The sequence below is a fragment of the Bemisia tabaci genome, chromosome 8, assembly GCF_918797505.1.
Source record: "Bemisia tabaci chromosome 8, PGI_BMITA_v3".
In the NCBI taxonomy this organism is placed as follows: domain Eukaryota; kingdom Metazoa; phylum Arthropoda; class Insecta; order Hemiptera; family Aleyrodidae; genus Bemisia; species Bemisia tabaci.
In genome coordinates, this window is record NC_092800.1 from 13574224 (window position 1) to 13589226 (window position 15003).

At 35.6% G+C, this 15003-nt stretch overlaps 1 protein-coding gene across 15 annotated transcripts in view; it reads right to left on the reverse strand.

The window, feature by feature from the left end:
• Nucleotides 1–15003, reverse strand: part of LOC109033903 (plasma membrane calcium-transporting ATPase 3) — a 469278-nt gene that overhangs the window by 29248 nt on the left and 425027 nt on the right. For all 15 annotated transcript variants that reach the window (XR_011900360.1, XR_011900361.1, XM_072303337.1 and 12 more), the window contains 9 exons: nt 14476–14717; nt 13436–13700; nt 12620–12799; nt 11867–12061; nt 10596–10802; nt 10106–10304; nt 9351–9562; nt 8757–8908; nt 8236–8371 (listed from right to left, as the gene is read on the reverse strand). Coding sequence is in view for 13 of the 15 variants with exons in the window: in XM_072303337.1 (XP_072159438.1) it covers nt 8236–8371; nt 8757–8908; nt 9351–9562; nt 10106–10304; nt 10596–10802; nt 11867–12061; nt 12620–12799; nt 13436–13700; nt 14476–14717 (1788 nt within the window). In the remaining 2 variants the exon portion in view is untranslated. The remainder of the gene's footprint in view (nt 1–8235; nt 8372–8756; nt 8909–9350; nt 9563–10105; nt 10305–10595; nt 10803–11866; nt 12062–12619; nt 12800–13435; nt 13701–14475; nt 14718–15003) is intronic.

The window sequence follows — 15003 nt, forward strand, 5'->3', positions numbered from 1 at the left end:
GCACAGTTTATTTTATGGTATAACAACTGACGTATGTGCTCAACAGAAAATGACTAAAGTAGAATAATGAAGCATATTCCAGAGACATGGTAGATCAAATGATCTGGACTGCTTTCTGTGTAATGTCATTTCAAGCATACTGCTGAAAAACGCGGAACATAGAACGATTTGTTGGACATACCCGACAAAAACTGAATTTTTTAGTGAATCGAGAACACTTCAACAGTACTTCACAAAACGACACAAGAGGAGTAAATGGCTCAAGGTTGACGTATCAAATAAAACAGAAGGGACGGTCAGGATGAGGATGGATTGGAAACATGGAATTGGGACACAAGGGTGAACTGATCAGGAGTAACAGCAACACATTGAGGGAGTGGTGAACAGATGTACAAATACATTTTGACTGACAACTGTAACAATACCAAGAGAGTATAACAACACCAGGGACTATAGGGAATATTTTACAGAACTTGATATAAAACAGATAAACGGTTGATTCAAGTCGGAAGTGAGGAATGCAGAAAGAGGAGGGGTAAACACAAAACTTGGCAAACATTTAACACACAAAAAAAAGAAAGAGAAAACCATGGAATGGAAAACTTGTGGTCTGTTCGAGGAGTGGTTGAGAATCATTTTGCATTTTTGGGGGGAAAACTATTTTTCATCGGTGCAACTCATCATTATTAAATTTTTCTGGCACTGTCAATGGAAAGGCGTTGTAAACAATCGCACAATAGTAAAAGTTTCGATATCAGGATATTAAGCAGAAATCTTAAAAAACTTCCCACTGCAACTTCACTGACATAAAAATAAACATGTCATTATAAACGAAATGATACGACCTGCATTACTTAGAAACCTGTTGACATTCTATTCTTTTATTTATAAAATAATTACTTCAATTCAAATACTGTTAACTTTGCACAGGGATCGAAATCGAACAAAACAAAAGAATTACTGTAATTGAAACATTTTTAGCCGTCAAAAACTTCGAAATTTGGAAGCTATAGGCGCTATTAGTGGTGACGTCAACGTAGGGACTCTTCATTATATGGAATTGAATCAGAGCAATGATAATGAGATAACCGACTTCAATACTGCCAATGAGAACAAATTAATATATGTGTTTTTTTAAGTGATGTAACGCTAATACCATCTATGGGAGCGATCTGGCTTTGGAAAAGAGGCAGTAATGATGATATCGAATTGACAGTGTTTTCGTTGCGGACAACTAAGAGTTCATCGAGATTATTAAAGAGGGAACTGTTAGATTTGACTTTTTGGACTATTATTTTATGAAGTAGTGGCAGGGGGAGATTGAAAACTTGTGCTGATTTTAGACAATTTATACGATTTAGATTCAATAATTGAAAAACAAAATTTTTTTTAACAGGTAATCTTGATGGCCATTTTAAACATTTTGTCATCCTCCGGTGGATGAAACTGTCACAAAACTCAGCAAAAATGAGAAATTGTACATCTTGCCACTGAGATACGCTAGTTTCGTGTCTACTCTATTCATCCAGAAGAGGGTGCAATGCCCATGATGGCCATCATGATTACATGTTGGGAGAAGTTTTGTCAATTAATTACCAAGAATGAGAGATAAAAATTTCTTGAGAGAATATATCCTAATCAAAGAACCTTCGACAAATTCAGCTGGCGCTGCGTTTTTTCAACAAAAAAAACTTAAGAACACCTCGATTTTGAAGACCAGCAGAGGCTGAAGGGAAAAGATGTAACTTGGACGAATAACACCGGCGGGTTTTCCACTCGAAAATACGGAGAGTAAACAAAAACATCGACACGCAAAAACACATACGGCCATGAAAAATATAGAGGCGCGGGGTGAAACACTGACAAGAGCAAATACGGACACATAGAATTTAAAGATGCACCTTCAGAGTGAAACAAGTCAGAATACGGAGGAGCTGAAAGCGCTGAGAGGCAGATCTGACTGAGCTGACAAACTAACTGCTAACGAGCGAGTCGCTGCGAAATCTGTTATTTTGACCGACTAGGGAGATTGTCTGGTGAACAGAAGATCAAATTTGACTAGCTACTTCAGTGAAGTGGCTCCTCGATCACATTATCAGTTTGACTGCCCAGTTTGATCATTTTGTCACTCCGCTGACATAAGGACAAAACTCCATTTTTACCCAAGCTCCAAAAGTTTGAAGTAAAAAAAAAAGAGCTTATCATGCCTCCTAGTCATGTCCATATGTCAGCAGAGCTATGATTTGAGCACAGTTCGACTTGGGAGCACAATCAAACTGTAGATGGTCAAACAAGAAAAATAATCATCTCCCATCATGGTGTTTCCCAAACTTCATGAGACTGTTAAGAAGTTCACTTAAAAAAATTGAAAAGAGAAAAGAAACAGCAACTGAATAGCTGAACTCTGAATCTATGTTGCAACATTCCAAAATTCTTGAACATATTTTATGTTTTGATAGGATAACAAATTGATATAATATCTTGTAATTTTATTTGATTCTTCTTCAGCATTCCTCAGTCATCTTCAATAAATTTCAAACTCTAACTTTGATTCGGCTTCATTTTCAAAAAAAAAAAAAACCTATGCGTAGAAAATTTTGAAACATTGCAACAGAGATGTATGGTTTAGGAGTTTAACCATTGGACTAGTTTTGATAACTAAAACTGATCGGTCACAACTCAGTTAAAGCCAAACACAATGATGCATTATCATCCTCCTGAACTGAGAAAATCAAGTTCCTTGTTTCACCATCGTTGATGTTCCTGACCAAACATCGATGTAAATAAAAGTGTTGTACTCCTGCAAATAAATACAGCAATTTCGTCAGAATGCTTGAGAACTTGACAGTTGCAGTTTTAATATTGAACCTTCAACGGAGGAGACTTGCAACAATGCTAGTGATGTTACCTCCTCCATAATGTAAGTTTCTGTAAATAGCTTGAATTGGGAACAATCGCTCGATGATTATCTTGAAATTAAAAATTCAGGAGGGATTCGGTCAAAATTGAAAAATCTTGTTGTGAAAATGTATTGATTAAAGATACCGCTACTTCAAGGATATGGCAAAATCTTTAACACTAAACACCAGAGACAAACGACATAATTTTAACAAGGAAAGTTTCCCTACATAAGGAACATAGTTTGATTGTGTCTCAACGTCGAACTTGACAAAATTGAGAAGTGGCACACGAATTGAATTAGTGTAACCTCAGTACATAAATTAATAAGATTGATAAAAAGTAGTAGTCCGTAACCCCCAACCATCACCACCATCACCGTTCTAATCTGTTAACCACCACTTGCATCAAAGCAGCTGAAAAAATTTAATGGTTAATGAGAATGGTAGAAAATTATGATGCGCCCCACCAGTGAGCAACAGGAAAAAATAAAAAGATAAATAAAATCACCTGCGGAGGAATGAAGTTGCTCACGCACAACCGACAGGCAGCCTGCACCTAACCATACTTTTGGTTGACCTGCCGGTCTTCGTGAACATACCTTTGGAGGATGCTGCAAGAATCTAATGAGTGTCTTTTGGAACTACTTCGTAGAATTGCATTGGAATGAGTGCATTCACTACAGCTAGCAAACGCACTGAACATTAACCCAGTACATATTAATACAATTTTCGCTTCAATATTGGGAAAATTAAACTTTTGCAGTGTTTGCTTGACTGAGTGCTTACTTTCAAGACTAGGTTAGCTTAATATATTCTTATAGGCTCCAGTCAGGGACTCGGAGCTACATCATTTGGTAGGAATCTTTCTGTCGGAGCTTCAACAGGAAAACTGTAGGTACTGACACTCAATGCAAAAGTTGAAAATTGAAAAAAATGACCACTCACTTGGAGAAAAAATAATCCAAACTAATCAGTTGTTTATCTACTCCATCAACACAGAGAGGCTTCTGATCTCCTCACTCATTTTCCTTAGATCACAAAAAAGGTAGAAAGTGATTTTTTAATACTCTGTGGAGGCTCTTTTTTAAACTTCTCAAAAGAAAAGCACAAATTTAGAGACTGTGCGATACAGATATTGCAATTTAGTTGTATGGTGAGCTGAGAATAAAAGTTGCAGTTCAATTTTCGCCAGTTCCTGAAGCATCCTCCAACAGACAAAAATTGTCATTGAACCTATTTTGCAAAATTGGATAACACTATGATTACAGTAAAAGAAAGCAGAAAGGGGAAAAGGCTTTATTTCGAGAGGATGATAATTCAAGTACGTCAAAAATGTCCAATGCAGGGTAAAGCCCATTTTAAAGTCATGAGCACTTAAACTTCACTGTTAGACAAGGGAAGAAATCACACTGGGCACTTTGACTTATAATATAGAGTACGACACAAAAAGTGACAGCTAGGAGCAGAGTTAGTGACTGGCTTGGAGTATTTTTTAAGGGTTGAAACACAGGTATATTGGCGCATTCAAAGGACTGAAGCTCGTCTCGGCCAATTAACCCTTAAGGAATAAATCAAACTGCTCACCTGACTCCATCCTTCAGCTGCCAATTTTTGTGACATAGACTGTAGTTGCAATCACCATGTAATGATTGCAATATAGTTCATGACTTCTTGCTTTTTTTTAGAAAGCCAATCTAAACCTAAGATAGCTTGAAACTTCCAGAGAGGAGTAATAGACAAAGCCATTACACTGATTTTTGTCTCTTCTGTTAGGTTTAGTGGTCAACATTTCCGACAAACATGATCAAAGAGACTAAGAAAAGGATGTGGACGAAATTCGTTGAACCAATTCGTTGATATAACAGAAAAAATGGTCGGCAGCTTTGTCTTTGAAATGAGTAAGAAAAAAAGAGAGTCAACTTTGCAATGTAGGTTCTTAATGACAAGATAGAAAATGCCAAAGACCAAACTTATCTTCACTGCACAGTATGGCTTGGGAGAGAAATGGGATTGGCCTCTGTGAAAAGTTTGCTCAACATTGCAAACAAAGAGTTCCGTGCGTTCCCAAGGGGAATTTATTATTGAATAATTCTTCTTGGGTCTAAGTCATGATCAAAGAATGGAGTTCAATATTTCGAAGTATCTTGAAAGAGACTCAGCTGAGTTGACCCACCAGCAATGCAAGTGCGCCAAATCATTTACGCTGTGCAAGAATATCAGCATGAAATAAACTCTTGAGGTCATTACAATGGAACAGGAGTCTTGCAGAACTTCAAAAAAAGTAAGTACAGGAGGGAAGCCAAGATAATTTTTTCCAATGCAGGGAAAACAATTTGGTCTCAGATGAATGAAATTAGTAACACATAATGCAAATTGTAGTACCAGTGCCCCATTTCCCAACCCTTGATTCTAAATGCATGCAAAATAAAAATTAAAATTCAATATTCAATGGTAAGAAGAAAGTGTGGAAAAACACAGAGGAATAAAAGTCATCCTGAAGAAGATAGAGCTGTTCGATAAACAGAGGGTATCACTGAGGAAAGAAAAGTCAGTAGAGACCTACAGGAGAAGAGAAAGAACTTTGAGAAGAGAGAGCCTTCAGATTGGAGAGAATTTTTGAAAGACTCCTTCACTCAGAGTATAATATGAAGATAAAATTTCTATACCCATCAGGGCAAACAGAGATGGGATAAAATGCAACGTTTCCTTGAAACTTCAACAGCGAATTTCCCGTTTATTAGATCAAGAAGCAGAAAATTCTCAGCCTCTCCGTTCGTGTTTTTTTTTTTTTTTTTTTTTTTTTAATTGACTCCCCATTTTAAAAATCTCTCACTTTCAGATGACGGCACATTATCCTTTACTTCTCTTGTGCGAATAATGCAAAACTTTCACACTGACCCCTTTCTAGGCACTGCTACCTTAAAAAATATTTTTCGAACGTTTTGTTCAGAGAGAGGGAAGGAGGAGCCGGATCTTTAAAATTGGTTTTTTTCTCCTCTGGTTTCAAATTATTTTGAAAAGTGTGTTTCAAATGTCTATTTTATACTTTCCCGTTCTAGTGCAATAGAATCATCTCATTAAAATAACAAATAATTGTTGATAAAACTCAGAATACCCTACAAAATGAGCAAGAGGAGAGAAAGAGAATTAAGAAGGAGGATTGAAATGGATAGAGGATAGCTTGTAGAAACCTGCCAGGATAGGATACCTTTTCAGAGAATAGAAAATTTAGGTTTGTGAATAATGCATTATGTGCGTTCCACCACCCTAGCTCTCATTTTCTGGTGAAAATTTTGTGAGCTTCCACTTAGATAATTTTTCGTGCACAGCATCCAAAAATCCCGATCAGTAAGTTCCCAGTGTTGTTGAACAGCATTTGGCAACACAGATAATTATTGATTGATGATGACGGATGGAGATGTTGATCCGTTTCTTGTTATTTGTCCCATTAGGGCTGGAGAGCTCATAAAAACGATTCAATTTACAAATTTAACAGGCATAAACGCAGTGAGGGTACTCTCATGAAGCGTGGAAAAAAGTCAAGGGTGAAAGAATTATTCTGTCGAAGAATGAAGAGGAATGAGATATCATAAGAATAAATACTGTGGAAAAATAGACAATGGCAGTTGAGGAATAGATAGTACTACTGCAGAGAGTAGAGAAGCAATACTGACAAAATTATAAATATTTTAAAAAAGCAACTAACAACGAGAAATTATCCTAGGTCAGTTTACACAAAATAAGTCAAGAAAAATAAATTGATTTGTAATAATAATAGTAATAAACAAGAGAAAAACAAAAATAAAAAAACTTAGAGAGACATAGAAAAAATTAGACAGCCCCAATGCACGTCGATTCTGTACGGCATATAGCGCAATAACCCAGAATAGCACATGAAGAAAGAGATAAAATAAACAGAAAATGAATAGAGAGATAAAATAACCCAATGTAAAGAAAGAGCGAATGTAAGCATGTGTGCGAATGCACACATGCACATCCACACCAGTATTACTTAAGCACAGGTGGATTTACGAGAAAAAGATTTGAGATTTGAAGCAGAAGATTTGAAATTGCACAATTTTCTTGTTCACTTTGAATAGACTGTAAGAGTCTGAAAAATCTAAAATTACGATGCTTGGTGAGTTATTTCATTCCTTTGAAAAGGTACAAAGAAAAGAAGAGCTAAACATTGCATTGAAATGCTTCTCTTGGTAAAATGTAGAACTTTGAATGGGAGTAATTTTTTTAAAAAAATAAAATGAAATAAATAAATTTAAAAAAAAGAAAAAGAAAAAAAAAGAGAAAAAAAAGAAGTCATGCCATTTGACGAGCACAATCTTGGTAATGTTGTTTTACTGGCTGAAATATTCATTTCAGAACAAGTTATGCTGCAGCGTAAAATTGATTAATTCTACGCACTGTCGGAAGAGCAAAAAGCCTGAAAACGGATTGCACTCATCAACTGGTTACTTGCATGAGAGAAAAAAAAGAAATCAGTGACGAAACCCTAATTTTCTAAGAAAATAAAATTACGAATAAGGCAACTTCCAGTTGAAGAACTGAAAGAGGCTTTAATCACTAAAATAAAAGGAGGAAGGAAATTGAAGAAACTAATAAACATGTGCAATTTTAGTGTTCTTTGACTAGTGGTTATGATTCCAACATAATTCCTATAAAATATTAAATTAATAATAGAGTGTTCGAAATTTGATTTTCTTTGTCCAGTTCTATACTTCCAAATCGATGATTTTAAACTTCCTTATCGATAAAGAAATCACAATAATAAAGAGAATAAAATAATTATTATCAAGTTCATTGCTATAAATAAACTTTAAGTAAATGCACTTCAACAACGGTAACAGCATTCAAAGACTTGAAAAATTAATTCAGATTATGAATACACATTTTCATTCGGTTAATTAACTATGATAAAACTATTGGCAGGAAAAAAATCAAGTATTCTGGGATTTCACAGTTTCCTGTTGATTTTGAATTATAGAAATGACAGAGCATGAACAGGAATTTAAATGACTCTTCAGGAATCAGTCCATTTTTGAAGAACTACGCACAAACATCAAATTGTTTTGGAGACGATAAGTACAGTGTTTTGACTATAATTAAATTTACTATCAATAGCTTCTAAAATTCCAAAGTTGACACAACTGGTTGACTTAGATCACGTTTGAATTAGATTAGATGTAATTATTGAGAAGCAGTGTCAACTAATATTGTTTAAAAATGCGCATTCATATCAAATTGAGGTAAAAGGCACCAGACTAATGTTGAATCTTGAAAGAGGCAATATCACTTCGGAAGGTCAAGGAATTCTACATACCTGCGTTTGAAGACGCGTAAGGCCCCTAATCCACAAAATTTGTCCGGCACGCGGTTTTTTGTCCGTATCCGGGTCATATTTCTCTTCACCCAAGTGAATTGCTTCACAGTACTCTTCTGGATGTCCTCGACCCCACCTACACAGATTTAAATAATTTTGATTAACTTAGAGAAGAAATTACTGCGAAAGTTGAGCTATTCATACAGATAAGGCGAAATCCTGCTCAAGACGAAAATCCTCAGTCACTAAACACGGGCATTAGGGGCAATGTAAAAAGCTATGATGAGGACGAATTCATACCTCTTGTTACAATGCATGAATGGACTGCTGGACAAAGTGAGAAATGATGCATCACATTACATGTTCTCTCATCGAAATAGTACTAAAGATCGAGTGACTCAGTCAACTTTCTGAAAATTCGGACTTTCAAGTCATAGATGAGAACCAAACAATTTTCATTTTCGTAAATTCAACCTTTGCACAAAACCAAAGTTTACTGAAACAAGATTCAAAGTACTTACGAGAGTATTTTTGGGAGTTTTCTTGTAGGAACAGTTGTAACAATTTGACCCCAAATTAACGTGCCAAATCCGAAGAAAAGGCACCACAGCCATTGATCCAGCGTTAAGCTTTTCGTTGAAAACGCTGTTCCACCAAATTGAATAATGACAACCTTCAAACAAAAGAAAACATTGATTAGGAGTGAAGAAAGCAGAGAATGAAAGAGAAGTAAAAAGAATTTGCACTATGCCAAGTCTTCTATATACTCTTTGAACTGATATTAAGTTTTCTGCTTTTGTTAGGAATTGCTCAAGACTGATGCCAAATAACTAATACATTTTTGCGGTCTAAAATAAAGTAGGTATTATTCATACAATGATTTTGTGGTAAATTTTAAGTGTTCTTCTTTTTCACTAGTATTAAAAACTATGAAAAATAGCTTTTAAAGAGTCAATCTTCCAAACTTAACTCACTCATTGGTTGTCTTTCAGACTAGCTGTCAAAATAAATAAGCTATCTAGTGGTTTACTAATTCTGCATTCTAGTTGAAGGGTTGAATTTTTTGATTGGAGTAAAGCTATGAAAAAGAGAGGCAGATGATAAGATTGACTTACCTGACTAATAACAGTACTAATCCATATAGAGTAAAAAATGGGATTTGTGAAAAATCCTTCGAATACATTACGTTGGCCATGAATTTTTCTGGCATTAATTTCATTAAAGAGTGTCATCATGACAAAAGTGTTAAAAATGACAGTGAAATGTTGAGTAGGCTCTGAGCCGAATTCAGCTCTGCGTCCAGTAGGGATGTCAAGGAATATATCACCTGAAAATTAGGAAATAAATTAGACATATCTTGAGTGAAACTTTGGCACGGTCCATGCAAAGACAAATGCTGGAGAAATAGAAAACTGAACCTGACACAAAGAATTTTTTCCATTAAAAAACGATCCTGCAATGAAGCCCTACAGTCTCTTTACCATAAAGACATTTTAACTTACATCAGAATTAAAAATTACTTGGATCCAGCTGAAATTTAGCCTTACAGAGGAAACTAGAGGGCCGAAAACACAGCAATTTTCATTAATTTTGGGTAGTATAGCGTATTTTATATTATTTATTCAGTCACCCTTTTTTCAATTTAGTAACTTGCTGTTTGTTCATTTTTATTGCATAGCAGCCCTTAACTAGCCCTTAAAAATGCTGGTTACTTTGACTGCTTTGGTCTGATGCAATTGACAAAAGATGTTTACTTTGACCTGAGAGAAGTTATTTATCAATTGCTAACATATTTCCCAGAAAATTACTAAACTTGTATTTCTGTTTAATTAGTGCTATGGTATAGTGTTTTCAAAATGTGAATACATACCATAAAATAGTAAAGCAAAGACAATAGTCAGCTGATAAACAGCTTGTCCTAAAATATTCTTCATCATAGTTCTAGAAATAAGCGGTTTCGTCCGCCCGTAAGGCTTTCGTAGTAATAAGTCAGGCGTTGGCATTTCAGTTGCTAAAGCTAAGGAAGCTAATGTATCCATAATTAAATTCACCCATAACATTTGCACAGCCTGAAAAAAATACAAATTAAAAGTTAGACTTATGAAAAAGAAGTCTCATTGAGTCACAGCAAAAGATCTAAGGAGTGAAATGAAAAATTTCATCCTGATTTCCACTCTGGGAGTGAGATTGAGACTCGGTTTGAATATGTAGAAAGCGCTGATATTTTCTCAGATTTTACATTTTTTTTTTTGATGGGCCACTATACAGGGTTAAACTTAAATATGAGATCTGTTTCCTCATCCAGAATATGTATAGACTCAGAGAAAAAACCAACAGAATGGACGATGAAAGCGACTTACCTTCAGGGGACTGTCTTGAACAGCACACGCTCCAATAAAAGCTACTATGACAGCAACAACATTAACTGTGAGTTGAAATTGAAGGAACTTAGCAATACTATCATACACATTTCTACCCCACATAACAGCCTTTACTATACTACTGAAGTTATCATCCGTCAGAATAATATCTGATGCTTCTTTTGCCACGTCAGTGCCCGCAATACCCTGGGAAAGGAGAAAGAGCAGTTATAGATCTGTATCTAACAACAACAAAAATTAATGCAAAACAAGGCAACATTGAGATAGGAATATCAATCAGGAATCATTGAATTTTACAGACTAGCGAGAAAGAATATGATTTTTTCAGATGTCAGTTTCTTAATGACAGAGATGTGTGTCTTTACAAACTCTACATTCATTAAATAATTAAAGAGAATCGCATAAGAAAAATTTGAAAATCTCTGTAAATTCTCACTTGTGTGCGAATTGATATCGATATCGCAGACACGTTTCGCCTAATCTACTCTCCAGCTTCCTCAGAATGTCTCCTTGAAGTTGGCCGTTAAAGACTCATGAGTCGCACTGAGGATACTTGAGTGTAGAACTGACAAAACACATCCGCAACATTGATATCGACTTACGTTTGAGTGAGTATTGACATAGTTTTTGCGACTCTACAGTGCATCACACTAATGTGAAAATGGGAAAAAATTGCAATTATTAGCTTCTGTTAGGATCAGGATCTCCTTAAAACTTGGGAGAAAAAATGTTCAGCCCTGCTGAACAAAAGTAAAAAAATTTCTCCTAAAGCTGATATATGGGAGACTAAAATTCCGAGAAAATGACAGAAGTATAAGAAAGCAAATTTTAAAAATCTCACTTTCATTAAAACTGTAATTTACTGAACTCTTGAAGGAGGTAAGACTTTATTAACTTGATGCTGGACCCATAGTTATATACTTATTTTATTCTTTATTTGCGGAAATTTTCCCAAGGTACCCTCTCCTCATCCATTCCCCATTATCAAAAAGTGCATTGGTCACAAAACTGTATATGAACAAAATTTTGGAGAAATAAAGGGAAATGAAGTGAATAATTGAGGCTGAGTCGTAGGTGATTTTTGCGCATAATTTTGTGTGATCTGTGTAGATATATAGCTGACTTTGTAAGGGTCCATTTCTCTTTTTTTTCTTTTTCAAAAATTCTAATACTTGCATCGGAGTTATAACTGAGGAATGAAATTGGACTTTTTCTCATTTTAAAAGCTGTGAATTTATGAAACTACGTACCATAGCAAAACCGACATCAGCCTTCTTTAAGGCAGGACCATCATTGGTCCCGTCACCTGTGACGGCAACGACTTCTCGGCAGTCACTGATTTTACTGTCAATGATACCTTTCACTAGCGTGTACTTGTCTGTTGGCGACGATCGTGCAAGTACCCTTAATTTAGGCCACACTTTGTCTAGTAAATGTTGCTGAACCTAAAATAAAAAGTTTCAAATGGTAAGTGAATCATACGCTATTGACACTCATATTAAATTCTGTAAGATTAAAAATTTCTAGCCCACAATGAAACAAAGTTAGGACTGATTTTTCCCTCAAAACTCTGACTGAGTTATTAGTTGGTACTTGGACGGAATCTTGGACCGGCTTACAAAATTGAGGAGGGAGCTTTCACTAAATTGCTTGCGGCTTTTGGTTAGCTGTTGCAAAAAACACTCCTGAAAAATAGAGCAACTTAAACTGGGAAAGTTAGGCATTTCAAGCCTGTTTTTGTTCATAAAAGATTACCATTATTGATTTTACAATGGTCCGATGATGAAATTCCAAGGACTTTCATATTGCTCAGGGAAGATTCCCATAATCAATTATATTAAAGGACTTTCTGAGGCTTTGTAAGCTCTGTAAATGTCAAATTTGAGGGGTAACTTGAGCCATAGCTCATTTTTCCTACTTCAAATTAAAATTAGAGTCTTGACTTGGCGCTTATGATACTTTGCATACAACAACGAGATTAGGTTAAATTGGAAGCAACTTACTTCTCCATTGGCATCACGGATTCTTGCGTTGAATTCTTTGCCTTCTAAAATAAGCATATCTTCTCCCGGTTTCAGAATCCCGCACTTGGTTGCGATTGATCCTGCAGTCTTAATGTTGTCTCCGGTGACCATGCGCACAGTAATGCCAGCTCGCTGACACTTCCTAATCGCCTCTGGTACCTGCGCAGTGATAAATTTTGTTGAAAGACGATGATGATTAAGTAAGTGGGTAAAAAAAATTAAATATTTGATAACATCTTTTAGCTCCTGAGATTTTACACCGATGTTGTCATACATGACTTCAATTTTCGGTTGGCAATATTTGCCAATACTGAAATGTTATTGACTCACTTTTCTTTTCGGAAAACCGTTTTTTAAATGTATTTATTTATTCACTTATTTTCAATAATGATAATTTGGTTATCCTCTAAAAGCAAGCCTCTCATAACCCGAGGCATCCACAGAATTTAGAAAATGAAATTTCCCGACACACTTTGGTGAAAGTCCCTGACAATTGAAGATATGCCAGGTGGTAAAAAGACATAATTTGAAATGGTTTTCAGGCAAAATTTTTTTGTGCGAAACATCAAACCCAATCTAGAAAGCAAATAAAGGTGACTTAATAATTTTACCCGACACTTTCATCATTTTCCCTGACATTTCCAGGTTTTTCATGACTTTAAAATTCCCTAACATTTCCCGGTTTTCCTGGTATTCCCTGACTGTGGCAACCCTGCGTCTTTGCTTTATGAATTTTCTTGGCGAACTTTTAGCTCTTTCATTTTGATTCAAAGGGTGGTAGAAACAATAACTAACCTCAGGACGGACTGGATCTTCAATACCGACGACACACAGGCAGGTCAAATTGCTTACTACGTAGTCTTCATCATCCCAATTGGGCTCTTGATCGATGTGAACCTGGTTGATTTCTGCTTTGCCAGGCACGAAATCGCGGTACGCGATTGAGATGGTCCGAAGACCGTCACCTGCCATCGGTTCAATGACACGGTTCACCAGTCGGTCCTGCATGTCTCGTGTGAATTTTTCGAGGTTGCCATCTCTTCCATAGATGAAAGCACATCTGTGATAGGGAAAAAAAAGTTACGAAGGGCTCATGACGACACTGAATCATACATTCTTGAGAAAAACATTTGACAAAATTTATTTGAAACCAATAGTTAAAGATAGATTAGGGATGGAAATTTTGAGTAAATTACATTAAAACAACTATTTTTTTGACAGCGATAAATTTAATACTTCTGATTTTGAGTTGATTTTTTCGATTAATTGCAGACTGATTAAAATTAAACAGTTTTTGTCAAATTTTGATCATTGGTGGGAGAAGAATGATCACAAAGACTTTTTTTAAATTTTCTAGGAAACAAGTTTAAAAAAGAAAAAAACTTGCTTTCCTAAAAATCCATTTTCTACCACTGGGCAAATAATTAAGTTTAGAGAGGAATATCACATTTTCTCACTAAAATTAACTGTGCATAAAAATAAATTTTATCTTTAGGCAGGTAGAGTGTCTTCCATTGAAGCAATTTTTTAAGAAATTCACATGGTTTCATTACTGTTGATTGACTGATAAAATTGCAATACATCGCGATTTTTCCGTCGAAAAATGTTACTCGGGATATGGCTTTAAGTCATAACTAAGTTTTGATTCTTCAGCTAAATTTCCTCATTTTACTTCATCAGTTTATCAAGCAACCCAGATTGACAAATAACATTACCAGAGAAGGCTATGACAATTAAAGTCACCCTGTAAAGAGGTACTACATCTTAACAAATCAGCCTCCCGAACTGATTCAAGGAACTTTAAAAAAAGTAATCACTGATGCTCATTGACTTACTTTTTAAGAACTATTTCTGAGGCACCCTTTGTGAAAAGTCTGAAGCCTCCACCTTTGAGCGGAATTACTGTGCTCATAGATTTTCGAACTGAATTGAACGTGTACACTCTCGTCAACTTCTCTTCGGGGATATCATCCCGCCACGTTTGATAATCTTTCTTCAAAGCAAGAACGAAACCTAATAGAGCACATTCAGTCTTGTTACCAACTTGTTTGGGTGGGTCACCCTCGTTATCACCAGGCTGAAACAGACAGAAAAAACGAATGAATTGGTTATTTGTTCATAGCATTCAAAATTTTGAGGCATCACTGAAAAGGATACAATGTGTACTATTGTACTATTTTTATTATATTTGCAGCTATAGTTAGATCATTAACTATGTAGATAAATCATCTGTAGGTTGCTGCTCAATGGGGCCTTTGCTGGGAGACTGGTTTTGTGTCTTTTGAATGGCTGTGTAAATGAACACCATAGTTTTGAACACCTGAGACTTTTTATTCGGCATTAAAATCCGTAAATGGCAACAA